This window comes from Ixodes scapularis, unplaced genomic scaffold (assembly GCF_016920785.2).
Source record: "Ixodes scapularis isolate PalLabHiFi unplaced genomic scaffold, ASM1692078v2 PGA_scaffold9__187_contigs__length_104089568, whole genome shotgun sequence".
NCBI classification, from domain to species: domain Eukaryota; kingdom Metazoa; phylum Arthropoda; class Arachnida; order Ixodida; family Ixodidae; genus Ixodes; species Ixodes scapularis.
Window position 1 is genome coordinate 19,901,760 of NW_024609884.1, and position 13,285 is coordinate 19,915,044.

At 46.3% G+C, this 13,285-nt stretch overlaps 1 protein-coding gene across 6 annotated transcripts; it reads right to left on the bottom strand.

Annotated features, from left to right (window-relative positions):
• Positions 1 to 3,533: 3,533 nt before the first annotated feature.
• Positions 3,534 to 13,285, bottom strand: LOC115321922. Of its 6 annotated transcripts, none has more exons than XM_042287357.1 (6): positions 13,069 to 13,285; positions 11,957 to 12,152; positions 10,661 to 10,787; positions 9,803 to 9,872; positions 9,325 to 9,510; positions 3,534 to 3,668 (listed from the first exon to the last, which is right to left on the bottom strand). In XM_042287357.1, exons 2-6 carry the CDS (start codon positions 12,000 to 12,002, stop codon positions 3,555 to 3,557), a joined length of 543 nt encoding a protein of 180 aa, XP_042143291.1. In that variant the 5' UTR covers positions 12,003 to 12,152; positions 13,069 to 13,285; the 3' UTR covers positions 3,534 to 3,554. The 6 variants fall into 6 exon arrangements, 4 of the variants coding, with proteins under 4 accessions (XP_042143291.1, XP_042143288.1, XP_042143290.1 ...); XM_042287354.1 differs by having other exon boundaries at positions 10,661 to 10,874; XM_042287356.1 differs by lacking the exon at positions 13,069 to 13,285 and adding an exon at positions 12,763 to 13,058 and having other exon boundaries at positions 10,661 to 10,874.

A 13,285-nucleotide genomic window follows, 5' to 3' on the forward strand; every position in this document is an offset into this window, starting at 1 on the left:
TTTTATGACAGTGCACGTTACCTGCGGACCACGTTTTACAGTCGAAACGCAGTGTACCGAAACTTCTTTTATATAGACCCCTTTCTTTGCAAGCGCCACCAGGCGGTGCTTCAGTTTGTTTGATGTCTCAGCAAACTGGTGATGATGATGATGCCGGTGACGTCATCAGTGATGATGGCGTCATCGCATCGTCATCAGCGATGACGACGATGCGGATGCCGGTGACGTCATTGGGGGGGTCACGTGACCTTGGGGGAGGGGTCATGTGACCTTAGAATGACCTTGGGGGGCCATGTGACCTTGGGGTGACCTTGGTTACGCCGACGCCGCTCAAGCCGGGAACGGGCCCCTAAGAGCTGCGCTCTAAAAGCAGACAAGTTTGAACGATCAGGCGGCCGTGTGAATTTGAAGACTTGCTGAACCCCCGGGTGGTCCGGACAACTTGGCGGTTTTCTCTCGTTCATGTTGGAACACAACTACATCTGTCGAGCACAAAGTGTTGCCAGCATAAGCAATCGTAGTTCGACAGCGTCTGGTTAGCCCTTGTCACGAATACTATCCACGTTTTTGGACGAATGGAGGGGCAGAAACACATGAAAACTGATCTTCAAACCTTTCCAGAGTCTCTTGGTACAGTTCCGTCGCAGCATTTTGACGAGAAGGCAGGTTTTTTGTCTGGTTTCTCCCAAAAGAACGCAGGAATGCATGTCTCGCACCGCGGCTTCTGCCCACCACCCCAGACCGGAAGTGTGCCCGACGCGCCACCACCGTGGCGTGACGTAGGAGAGCTGAGTTCATGTATACCGGTACTACAGTAGACTTTCTCCACAACGATGGAAGAGCATGATTCCTTAGGTGATATGCATGCTTCAATAATGGGGCAAACAAATCAGTGCTGCCCTTAACAATAAAACAAGATATAAAATCTGCACCCAAGAACAGCCTCGCTTTAATTTCTTTATTGCTTTTAACATTTCGGTGTCAACTTCCTTGATTGCTGAAATGTTCCTCAATATTACTGAAAAAAAGATGTGCTTGCATTGATGAAAGTGTGAATGTTGTGAACACATTCCTCAGCAAACAGCAGATCTCCAACAATATCTGGACCTGCTTGGCAATGGTAGCAATGTGTGTACAAATGTTCTTAGATCTAGGTCAGTTCACACACTTGGAAAATGCCCGACACCCTTTTGCGGCACATCCGCTCAATGGCATCTGCTACACTATCAGCTCGTCCTATGGACAGATCCGGTAGAACGTTGGATGCAGATTACCTGCGGTGGAAAGTGGTTTTATTGTGGTTCTTATAGTAAACATAAGGTCTGCACAATACTTAACGCAAAAAGAGCATTAAAAAAATGTGTTTTTGCTGACCGTGGAGGCATTGACGCTGTGGCGCTAAGAACATTATCCACCCTTACCTGCTTGCATGCCGGCAACAGAAAACTGTTTTTGAATGCTGCTTTTCCGTGGAGCTTGTCAACTGATAGATCCAAGAACGTTGGCATGTATGGCCCAAGGGGAGGCATCTATTTTCCAAAGCACCGGTTTAGAAACCCCCATTTTATTGAATCCTTTCAAAAAGACGCCCAGTTTAGAGAAAACGGCAACGAACCTCCTTTCAGCAAATTTATTTTTAAGAAAACAATTCACCGAACTCGACTGCTTGCTCCAGCATTCGCTTGTTCTGTCTTCGCTGACGGTGAAGCTGAGCCAGTCAGCGAGTCGCTCGCTTGGGCGGCCAGCATATTCAGAGTATGATGGACACGTTTTCGTGCATGTCACTACCCTGCTGTTTTCGAAAATAGTACTTTTACGTTCTGTTTGTTTCACAACTTAAATCATGCCTCAGTGAATCATGTGCTAGCCTTTAGGTGCTTCCAGATTTGCTTATCTTAATTCAATCGAAGGGATTCACTAAACTGCGACCCTTTTTCAATAAATGCTGCTGTAAACTGAGCTTCGATAAAATGTGCCAGTCCTCGAAAACACGCTTCTATGATATGGTGTTCGGTCAACTGCCATAGACCCCTGCACGAGTGCAACTGAGCAGCAGTTGTAGGTACAGCACATTCTATTAGCATAAAATAAAGGCACACAGTCAAACAAAGCACCTCAGTGATGCCTAGGAGATCAGCGAACATAGAAATATTTTACACTGAGTACTATTCAGTTTCATATCTCTTAACATTACCGTCCCGCTTCGGCTAGTCCCTAGATTGTTGACAGCTGCCCCGGCGAGGATGCTTTCCGGACATTCGAAAATAAAACATCTCAGCACAGGTGCTATCCACCGTTTAACCACGTGTTCTTTACGAACATAACTCGGCTTCCAAACGATATTATAGAACGCCGTAAGTTAATATTTTCAAAACAGTAAAAGCGTATCTTGCAACTGCGCAGCATAAAAAGAACAGTGCAGGTAGAACGGATCCGTATCACATGAGCGAATTGCATTTTAGCGAACAGCGACATTGGTCACTTCCTACGTATCCGGATTCATACATAACCAGACTGTCGTTAGCAAAATTGTAGGTACTGAAAACAGGGAAATGAACGAGTGTGTGATGGGTTGGTAAGGGAAAGAAACGTGGACAAAAGGCAAACAAGCAATTTAGGAGACAAGACGACCCACCGAGCTAATGCTCTGTACGAATCTAAACCTCAAATACTACTTTCACTACAAATACAAGATACCCACAATATTACGCGATAAATAGCCACCAAAATTAACGTACCAATTGGGCAGTGCTGTTCGTAAATCACGTAAATCGCCGAAATCACAGAACGTTCACGAAAGACGAAACGGAACGGCCATCTTGAAAAAATAAAAACAGTGATGGTGATAGCGATGTGTATTCTGTAAAAACTCTGAGGACAAATGCACTCAATGTTTTTTTTTTTCCTGATTTTTCTTCAGATTTATGTATGGCAATTGCAAAAACTTTGGAAAACTTACTTCCCCTAGCAAGACCTCGTCAAAATAATGGTAAATAATGGTAATAGACGTTTTGAAATACACTTGGCAATGTCCACGTGGAGCGAGTTTTTCTTTTGCATGGGTTGTGGCGATGCAAGAATGCCAACCTCCGATTTAAGGATAGACCTCAAAGCAGCTAAACCTGTGATTAAGGATAGTGGATGGACCTTTAAGCAGCTAGCATCGTTTACCCACCATCTTTCAATCAGAGCTCCGCATTTCGACGTAACCACAAGCAGACGAACCTGCGCTCCACATGAACCTTTTCTCAGTAATTAATTGCAAAAAAAACACAGACTTGGGAACTTCTTGCTAAAAGCCTTTCCTTAAAAGTGTGAATGGTCAAAAGCCAATGCTACGAAAGGCTGAAATACTTCGGACATAGCATGTTAAGGTGGCAAGAAAAATTAAACAGGGATATCCATCTTCTTTCCATCAAACTTTTCGGAGCTTCATCTTTTTAATAATTACCTCCTCACATGTTTCACAGTAATCTGTGGCATGGATTTACCACACTCCTTTTGTGAAGTGTAGCAAGAGGTATACACCGTCATCAGAAAAATATACAATTTATTTATGACAGGGAGCCACGAGAGGGGAAGATGGCAAGACCCGATCCACCAAAAAGGAGAGGGCATAAGAGTGAGGTCTTGCAAGGCTTGGTCCGTGATTCAGGACGGTTTGAAACCTATGATGAATGAAGAGAACAAGGGAGTCCATCAGGTCAACAGCAACAATATCTGACCCAAACATGCAAGGCAATGAACAGCAGGGGCGAATTTGTCAGGCTGGTTGGAGTGGGGGTCGGTGGGAGGGGGGGGGCGGTTTGCAAGATGATATCACGGGCAAAATGTTGCCCAAGTGTGTTTTGTTGACCTAATATTTGTTATGTCACCAAAAACTAATAATTTCTTCCTAAGAAAAGCTGGAGTATGTTGATTTTTCATTAAGAAGTTAACCTCAAGGGGGGGGGGGGGGGGGGGAATGTGACTCCCCCCCACAAAAAAAAATCTGCACATGATGCAGAGCACTTGAGTATACACCAAGAAACTGAGGGAGAGGAGGAGACGAGAGCATGTGGGGACGTCAGAATACAGAGCTCTGGTTGGAATGATTAGAGGGTAGACCTAGCTGCCTTTGTATCCACTGCACTCATCAAAGGCGTTTGAATGTGAAAGCCATACCCTGGACACCAGCGTTCCGCGTTCTAACGTGTTCGAATGAGAGAACAAAACGCTGGATGCCGGCGTTCCATCTTCAAATGTGTTCGACGACTGCAGCAGAGACAGAAGCTATCTTTGTCTCCACTGCACTCGTCGAACGCATTCAAATGCAAAAACCAAAAGCCAGACACCGTCGTTCCGCATGTGCAGAACAGACAAAGGCAGCTAGCTTTAGGTCTACCCACTAATCGTTCCAATCAGAGCTCTGCGTTCTGGTGTCCCCGCACTCTTGTCTCCTCCTCTCCCTCAGTTTTTCGGCACAGAGTTCTGGGAGTTTAACAATGGCTAGCGAAAAATCCAACAGACAGCACCACATCCACAAAAAAATAGCTTTCTTTGGCATTTCCCAAAGGTGTTCTAAATTGCATAGCATTCATAGGATCTCTTCGCACCCTACCCGTCGCCCGGAGTCCACTTCAGGACTCCGGGCAACGTCCACTCGGAGGAGGGACCGTCCCGTGTGATCTGGCTGGTCCCTTGAAAACGGGAAACGTGTAGGGAAGTGTGAGAGTGGGCCAGAAGGGTGGCATACTCTCCCCGACATGATACAGAACGAGCAGGCTCGAAGCCAGGCGACTCCGGCCGGAATGTCTGCAGCTTACACCTTCTCAGGGGAGGGAAACCAGTGGCTCCCGCAAGTCACTCGGTTTTTCTCTAATGATCTTGTCAAGACTTCTTCAATACCCGTATCAAATAAAAGCGGTCATGACCGAAAACGTTACCCGAGAGATGTCCTTTGTAATGGAAGCACCCGACGAAATCGGTGACGAAATGGCGTGTTTTGATGTACGGACCCGAGAGAACGGGTCAAGCGGAGGGCTGAACATGGACGCTGAAGTTCAGGCTCACGAGGTTCAAGAACTGGACGAGTTGATTCAGTCCTACGGTGATGTCTTCGACGATAGGCCAGGTAGAACCACGAGATCCCAAAGAGCGCCGACCCGATTGCGTCGAAAGCGTACAGGGTTCTGTACAGTATCAAGGTGGGGGTACAGGAACAACTGATGGAAATGCTGGAAATGGTGCATCATACGGACATCGACAAGTCCGTGGGCATCCCCGATAGTATGCGTGAAGAAAGACAACAGCATGAGGATCTGTGTCGACTTCAGGAAGCTGAACGCGACAACACAGGATGATGCCTACCCCATGCCTTCACTCCCTGAGATGATTGAGACTGTGGGGAGAGCCAAAATAATCGGCACCCTTGACATGTCCCAAGGCTAGTGGCAAATCGGTTTATCAGAGGAAGCTTTTTTTAAGACAGCATTCCGTACGGACACCGGCTTGTACGAATTTACGGTGATGCCGTTCGGACTGAAAGGAGCACTGGCGACATTCCAAAGGTTGGTGGACGACCGGACCTCCTGAAAGAGCACCGAGACTTCGCTCAGGCATACTTAGATGACATAGCGGTGTTCAGCAACACGTGGCAGGTGTTCAGCAACACCTGCTTCATTTGTGCACCATCCTAAAGAAGTTGCGTCAGGAAGGCCTGGCTCTAAAAAATAAACAAGTGCCAGTTTGGGAGGTGGGAAGTGCACTACCTGGGGCACGTGATTAGGGATGGGCAAGCACAACCTGACCCTGAAAAGATTGAGACCATCCAGGCGATCGAGAGGCCCCACACGAAGACAGAAGTCCGTTCCTTCTTGGACCTAGTTAACTTCTACCGGAATTTCATTGAAAACTTCGTGGAGCTGGCCGCACCGCTGACCGACCTCCCACATAAGGCTGAACCTAAGCAAGTAGTGTGGACGCTGTCATGCGAGAGCGCATTCAGCGCACTGAAGGAGAGAATATGCAGCAGTCCAGTGCTGCGGAGCCCAGACCCGAGTCGACCCTATATACTCCAAGTAGACGCTAGCAACAGGGTGATCGGGGCCATTCTAGCTCAAACTAGCGAGGGCGTCAAGCACCCCGTTGCGTACGCCAGCCGTAAGCTACTTCTTTGTGAGAAGAAGTATGCAACAATTGAGAAGTGTCTGGCAATTGTGTGGGCCATGAAACATTTTCATGTGTATGTTGATGGACAAAATGTCACAGTCCAGTCGGACCACAACGCGCTCCGATGGCTAAACAACAGCAGGCAGAACAATGACCGTCTACAAAGTTGGAGCCTGTTGCTGCAGGCCTACCAGATTAAGATAGACTACAAACAGGGTTGCTTGCATTCGAATGCGGACGCCTTGTCGCGCATCTATGGGCACTATGATCAGAATGTAGTGCCCTGCCAAGGCTTGCGATCTGCTTCTCCACTGAACATGTAGTCGCAAAGATTTTTCTTTTATTTTTACAAACCTAAACATTGAGAATGTGAAAAAAAAAAAAAAAAAAAAAAAGTTTATTGTATTCAGAGCATTTCACTTGTGCGTGTCTGCTTCGGATGCTTAGTTTTATAAAGCAGTATTACAGGAGGAGTTGCACTGTGCAATGAAAACAATGGGCGTTTCGTGAGCAGAGGCTCGCAAATCTTGTTTTTTTATGTTATCATTTCGGTTAAAGGGGCGTGTTGCGTAATTTTGTATCTTTTTGCCTTCATCGGGGGTTCGAGCATCTTTACTACACCTTGCGTGCCCCCTCCTGGGGTCGATGGGCCCCAAGTGGAGGCGCCAACGTGAACATTATAACCTTACACCTGTTTATATAGAACTCCGCATATAACTTCTTTGCCTACAAAGGTACTTTGTATTATTTTAGCTGCCCTTGACGCACATTGTGCCGCATTATGCCGTTGATGGCATGTCCCATCCCGTGTTGTCGACCTTTCGAGGTTGTACGGGGAATCGGCTATTGTAAACATGAGAGGTATATTAAGGACTTGTAAATGCGTTTGTAGGGGTCTATGATTGGAATGTTTACAGAGTCGGCGGCGGAGGGCCGTTTTGTTTTGGATAGCGCCAACTGAACTCATTTATTATTTTGCTTGTCGGGATATGTGTAGCCCTACCACAGGGACGAGAATGCATGTTAGAGGGAGAGAGTGAAAGAGAGAGACGAGGGTAGCTATGTTGGGAGCGGGAGAGTTGAGAAGGGGGAGTTGACTGAGAGACTTGAGAGGAGACACATCGAGAGCGATGCAGCAGGAGTTGAGATAAAAGGCCCATCAAGAGTGATGCGGAAAAAAATCAAGTGGATAAAGTGCAGGGGTGTCACTTAGAGAGTTAGACGGCAGAGGCCATTGAGTTTTGAGAACTAGCGAACTCTAACTATGCTGTAATTTTTGTGTATAACACCTGTATATTAAGCCAAGTTATTCAACCCTAAGTCTATGATCCCGACATCACTAAAACCCTTGACTGGCAATCGGCGACAACGCCGTCAGCACAGACCCGAAGACGAGCGACTTCATGTCACGAGACGAGACGAGATGAATATAAACTTTACAGACCAGATAAAAGTGAGTGACGCATTGGCTAACATTGCGTCTTGGTGTCATGAAAATAACATGAAGATATTAATATTAGCAAAACTCAGTACATGCATATTACAACAAAAAGAACTATCTTAAATTTTAGCTATGAGGTTGCTGGCATAGGATTGACTGAAGTAGACAGTTACAAATATTTGGGAGTGATTTTGTCTTGTGACCTTGGGTGGAAAAGGCATGTACAGTATGTTAAGAAGCGGGCAACTAACAAATTGTGGTACGTGAGGGGAACGCTGGGTAAATCTCCCCCTTCCGTTGAAATTCTTGCTTATAAGACAATTATTAGACCTGTGTTAGAATATGTGTCTGGAGTGTGGAGCCCATGGCAGAGCTCTCTGGTCAGTGAACTCGAAGATATTCAATTGCTAGCAGTGCATATAGTTTTTTCAGATTTCAGACAAACTATGTCTGTGACCGAACGTAAAAGGAGAGCCAATATAAGCCCGCTGTCAAACAGAAGAGAGAGCCAACGTTTGAAGCTGTTCTTTCAGATTTTCAAGAGTAGTATAAAAATTGATAGCGTGATTTACCTAAAAACAAAAAGTTTTTACTCGGACCGCTTGCATCACTCACAGACCATAGCCCCTATTAAAGCTCGAATAAATAGCTATAAACAATCTTTTTTTTTGTGCATACAATTGATTTTTGGAACAGCCTTCCCGGTGATGTTATCGATATTGATTCACTTTCTTCTTTCGGAAGAGCCGTAGATATTATTTTTCAGTGCTAAGATTGCATTTATTGCTGTTATGACATTATTTTTACTGTCTTTATTTTATTAGTTATTACTGCTGTTACATTTACTGCTACTGTTATTACTAGCCTTACATTTGGTTACTGTATTACTGTTGATATTGATTGATTTTCTTCTTTCGATTAAGTCGTAGATATTTTTCAGTGCTAAGATTGCTTTTTGTTTAGAACTGTTGTGTTTATAATTTGCAGGTATGACACTGTATCACCCCACTCCTGCCTTGGCCCAATATTGGGCCGGCAGTATTGATAAATAAATAAATAAAATAAAAAAGTGTGTGGCAACAAACTGAAAGAAAACTTGAAAATGAAGCACAGGTTGTCGATTGCTTGCTTCACAGAATAAATAGCCCAGCTCGCGTCCGATTTTGCTGCCCGTGGGACGCAGTTTCTTAGCAGAAAATCCCCTTTTTTTCGGTTCTCGTTCCTTATGGCGGAAAAACCCCAGTCGTCTGCTCTTGTTCCTCTCCCGAGTGATGCATGACGGGAGTGCATTCTGGTGCACACTTGATTCTCAAGGTGCAGCGAGTGCATAGACGTGTGGAGTGGCGACGCCGAAATGAACGCGTGGAGTGTCGGCCGAAACAAACATGCTCCATGTTGCGAGTGGGTACGCATGGGCACGAGTGCCCATGCATACATGTAGTCATACACTGTGCACGAGCATGTGGCTTCGACTTTTATCTTGTTTGCGTGCAGAAGTGGCTTCAACGGCATTGCAGAAATTACACTAGCCTTGACAATGAAGTACAAAAAGGTTTACGCCAAGTCTAGACACTGTTGCAAGATCACCGAGCCAGGAAACCTAAACCGAGCCACCACTAAATGTGTTCCGTTTCAAAATGGTGTAATTGGCAAGACTGAACCCGCCACCAAATGTGCTCTGCGGTAGAGCACAAAAGTACATCACCAGACATGAGTGTCCAAAATGTACTTACAATGGCTAGCGGCGCCTCATAAAAGTCATGCAATGACCCTCTGCTTGGCCACTTAAGCCACACGCAGTGCCGTGCAGGGTACAGGACGGCATCCATGGTGCAGTGATCCAGGGTCCCGCCCGTAGTGTTCCGCTGCTGCCTTGGACAAGGTGAAAGCCAGCTCACTGATGTCATGGTCCCCGGTACCTGTGGTGTGTAACCATTGTGTTTAAAGGTTATACAGCCACCGACCGATATTGCAGACCCGATGGGGATCGTGCAGAATTCCGAATAATTGAGCAGTATGAAAAAATGATTTTAGCCTAAAAATCACTTTATTATTACGACTTAAAACGCAAAGTTGCTGCAGCAAGTGATCGATGGTTTGCTGTACGGCATGGTACTGTATGGTACTTCGCATTTCAGCGACTCATTTTGTCACTGTATACAGACGAAAGCATTCGGACAAGTTACGCGCTCACGGCTGCACAATGCTCGCCAACTGTAGGGCCAGTCGGTAGACTTTCCCCTCGGTGAAGGGCAAAGTCCGGTTTGTAAACGCTGTGCCGCTGGAATAAATGCGCAGATTGATCGCTACTTCCTTGGCGATACAATCGCTGCCTTCTCACGTCGACACACGGGAAATACCGCAAACAAAAGCAGACGCCGTCATGACTTTGCAAAGTAAAACCGGAGAGGCCAAGAGCAGAAGAATTGCTTAGAGTGCTGACGTGCTACGAGGCATCAGCAACCAAAACCTGCCATTTAAAAAAAATATATACTAGTTTCTTAGCAGGACGTGACGTCACGACAACTGACAGCAGTGATTGGCAGGCGGTGTGCATTCTTGCCACTGAATTCATAACCTGTCACCGAATGTAGTTTTTAAACATGGCAGATATAATCTGGCCTGTTTTCGTCCACAATGCTGCCGCCTAGTCTGTCGCATAAATTATTTTTGTTGCTAAGGGGCAATTGGGGCTTTACGTAAACATAGGCTGGACGTGCGTGTGGGAAAAATAACACGAATGACGGCCCCCAACATTGGCTCTTCAAACAAACTGCCAGAAAACAAAAAGGCCAATATGTCAACATTTTTGTCCTTTCCCCATTTTTGGTGGCTGTCGTGTCAGATTGAAGTATAAGTAACTAGTAAAATAAAAATAAATAAAAAAGTACATAACAAAAGGTGTAAATAAACTCTGTAGATATAATACCAGTCCCAATGGTTTAACAAAGAGGCTGGCTTTCTCAGAATGCCCCCCTCTCACTCGAGTCCGTATTGAATCTTAATATGAAGTTGCCCCGAAAAAGCTGCAGAAAATGCACATAGTGACAGAGCCCATAAAGACCACACCTGCCTTTCACATGGCCTTTCGAACTAGATGCAGTACAGGACGCAGAACGGTACCCATGGGCTAGCTGCAGCTGTAGCCCAGTGCTTGTAGTATCTCGCAGCTGATGGAAGGGAGGGAGGCCAGCTCCTTCATGCCGTGGTACCGGGAAAAACAATACAGATGAGCCACAGACGTCAAGCGCCTTGAGTATTTCTGTGCATCCACGAAGCCAATCTGGGACAGCAACGACAGAAAACTTCAGTAACACAGTGAACAAAAGAGTAGGCATGCAGGCGAGCTGTGAATTCTGAACACAGCTAAAACCCAAGGCACAAGAAAGCAGAAAGGAAGAGGCCTTTCCACTTCCTTGCATGTCGGGTTTGAGTCTCGCACGGGGTAGCAAAAAAGCAACAATACTAGCTCCCTAGTCTTTTTCTGCATCAAGAAGCCTTGGAACAAAGAAATCCTACTGGTTATTCATCTTGTTTTCTCTTCTCGGGCGGATTATAGTGCACGGTGCGGAAGCAAACTGCCTCGAAAGGGCTCAACTCACACTTCCAAGAAAATGATTGGCGAGCAACCTCTCCATTGTGTGCTATGTGCACTGTACGTTTTAAGCAGGTCTGTTTTCTGCTAACACAACAGCGGTAGGAATGTTACTTGTGTCGAGCTGGAGAAGCCATAGTGGGGGCTACCCCAGCTACGCCCACGCTGGCTCTAATGGCGGTTATGTGCAACGCAGACAGCTTTCCCCATTTCAACCGAGTGCCTAGGCAGACACAGAAGCAGCCACATAAGACGATCGAGGGAAGACGCAGAGTTGTACAGGCGAAGAGGGAACGACATAGTGTAGCGAGCTTTTTAGTCCAGGCTATTCCTCCGAGAAATGCAGTCGGTGGAAATGTATGTCAGTTGTTCTTGCCATTAATTTAGGTAACGAATGCAAACATTATACTATTTTGCATCTTTTTCTACTGCAATGCTGGTCACCCGCAACGAAAAAACGCCAGAAACTGAAAGAAAGTCTGGTTGCAATGTTAACACGGACACCAAGTCCACCAGGAAAAGCCATCTGTGCCATCCACCTGTTCATAAGCGAGCTGGAGTTTATCAAAGCACAACCGAGACTCTCTCGGGAGTATTTGGTTCCTTGTCACTAGTTATTGAATGAAAACACAGTGCAGTGTTGATTACTTACTGTCAGCGCAGCCTTGCCACTAGCACTGCTGTCACTCGGGTGGCACATATTTCGCTGGCACGACATGGCCTGCGAGCCACATATATCCCTAAAAGGAAGCTGCATAGAATGCACTTACCGTGGCTAGCGTCGCCGCCCAGAGAGCTTGCACAAAACCTCCGCATGACACGCAGTGCAGTTCAGAACAGAGCAGCACTGGCTAGCCAGTTGCTGCGAAGGCTTGCAGTGCCTTGCTGCTGCAAGTCACCTCCTTCATGCCTTGTGGTACCCATCAGTTTCAAAACAAACGCTGATGAACCACGACCAGCCATCACCTGTAGCACAAGGGGGAAAAACATATGAATGTGCAGTCTCCTATCTGTTTGCTTTTGTCTAACGTCTCTGAGTTTTCTTTGAGAAGAAAACAGCAATGACACTTCTTTCACAGTAATGTGCAAAAGAAACAAAAACGGCTCGGTTATTATACTGCCTCGTAAGTTGTGTGCAGCAAAGGCACGGGTGCGAGGGCACAGCTCTGCAGAATGTCCTTTTGCGCGGGTACTCGTGCAAAAAAGGCGCTTTTTACTGTCATGTGCTCGGGCCTGCGCCTCTGCTGCACACAACTTATGATACAGAGTGTATAGCACGCCTCCGTGAGCACTCGCGTACGGCGAGAAATCCATGATATCCAGGGTACGATAGCAGGAAACCTCGCAAGGGTGCACGAGGCTGCAAGTGCGCCAGAATGTGCAACTGGAGGTGGTGACAGAATGACATAGTTTGAGAACATGAGTTTACTTGGGTCAAAATATAGAAGCGAAAAACGTAACTTCCTTGCCGGCTGATGTTTGGAGCCATCGGAGCACGATCAACTATTTGTTGTGATCGGGGTATTACGATCGGACGCGGGTTGGTAAAGATTTGAAAAACCCGGAAGAATAAAACCTGTTGGGGGCGAAGACAGACAGCGCAGTTCCTTGTTGACATGGGATGTAATATCAAACACATTATTCCGCCGGATCAAACGTTTTTGTTTAATCAGGCTTAGCTCGGAAGTCTGCCGGCAGGTCTGGGATGCGGTTTTTAGAGCTCTTTTGGCGGGCTTTCAGGTTTCTGCGATGCGTGTTTTCATCGTGAGCACAGGCTCAAACAATAGGCACCGGCGCCAAATGTATTTGAAACGAAGAAGCAGCTCGGACACGTGGAACGAACACATCGAAATCACATCACAGGAAAACGCAAATCACTCACCTTTTGTTCGACGATGGTTCGCAAGACACGATTCAAATCGACGACACTCGATTCGGTCACGATATTCAGGTAAAGGACGCAACAACGTAGGCCTTGCCGTTCCTAATAACTACATAAATACGACGATACGACACGATATCAAACAAAGGAGTCGGAAAAACGCAATCTGAAGCGCAGAAACGCGGTCCCGCGGTTGCAAAAAGCAAGAAAATAAACA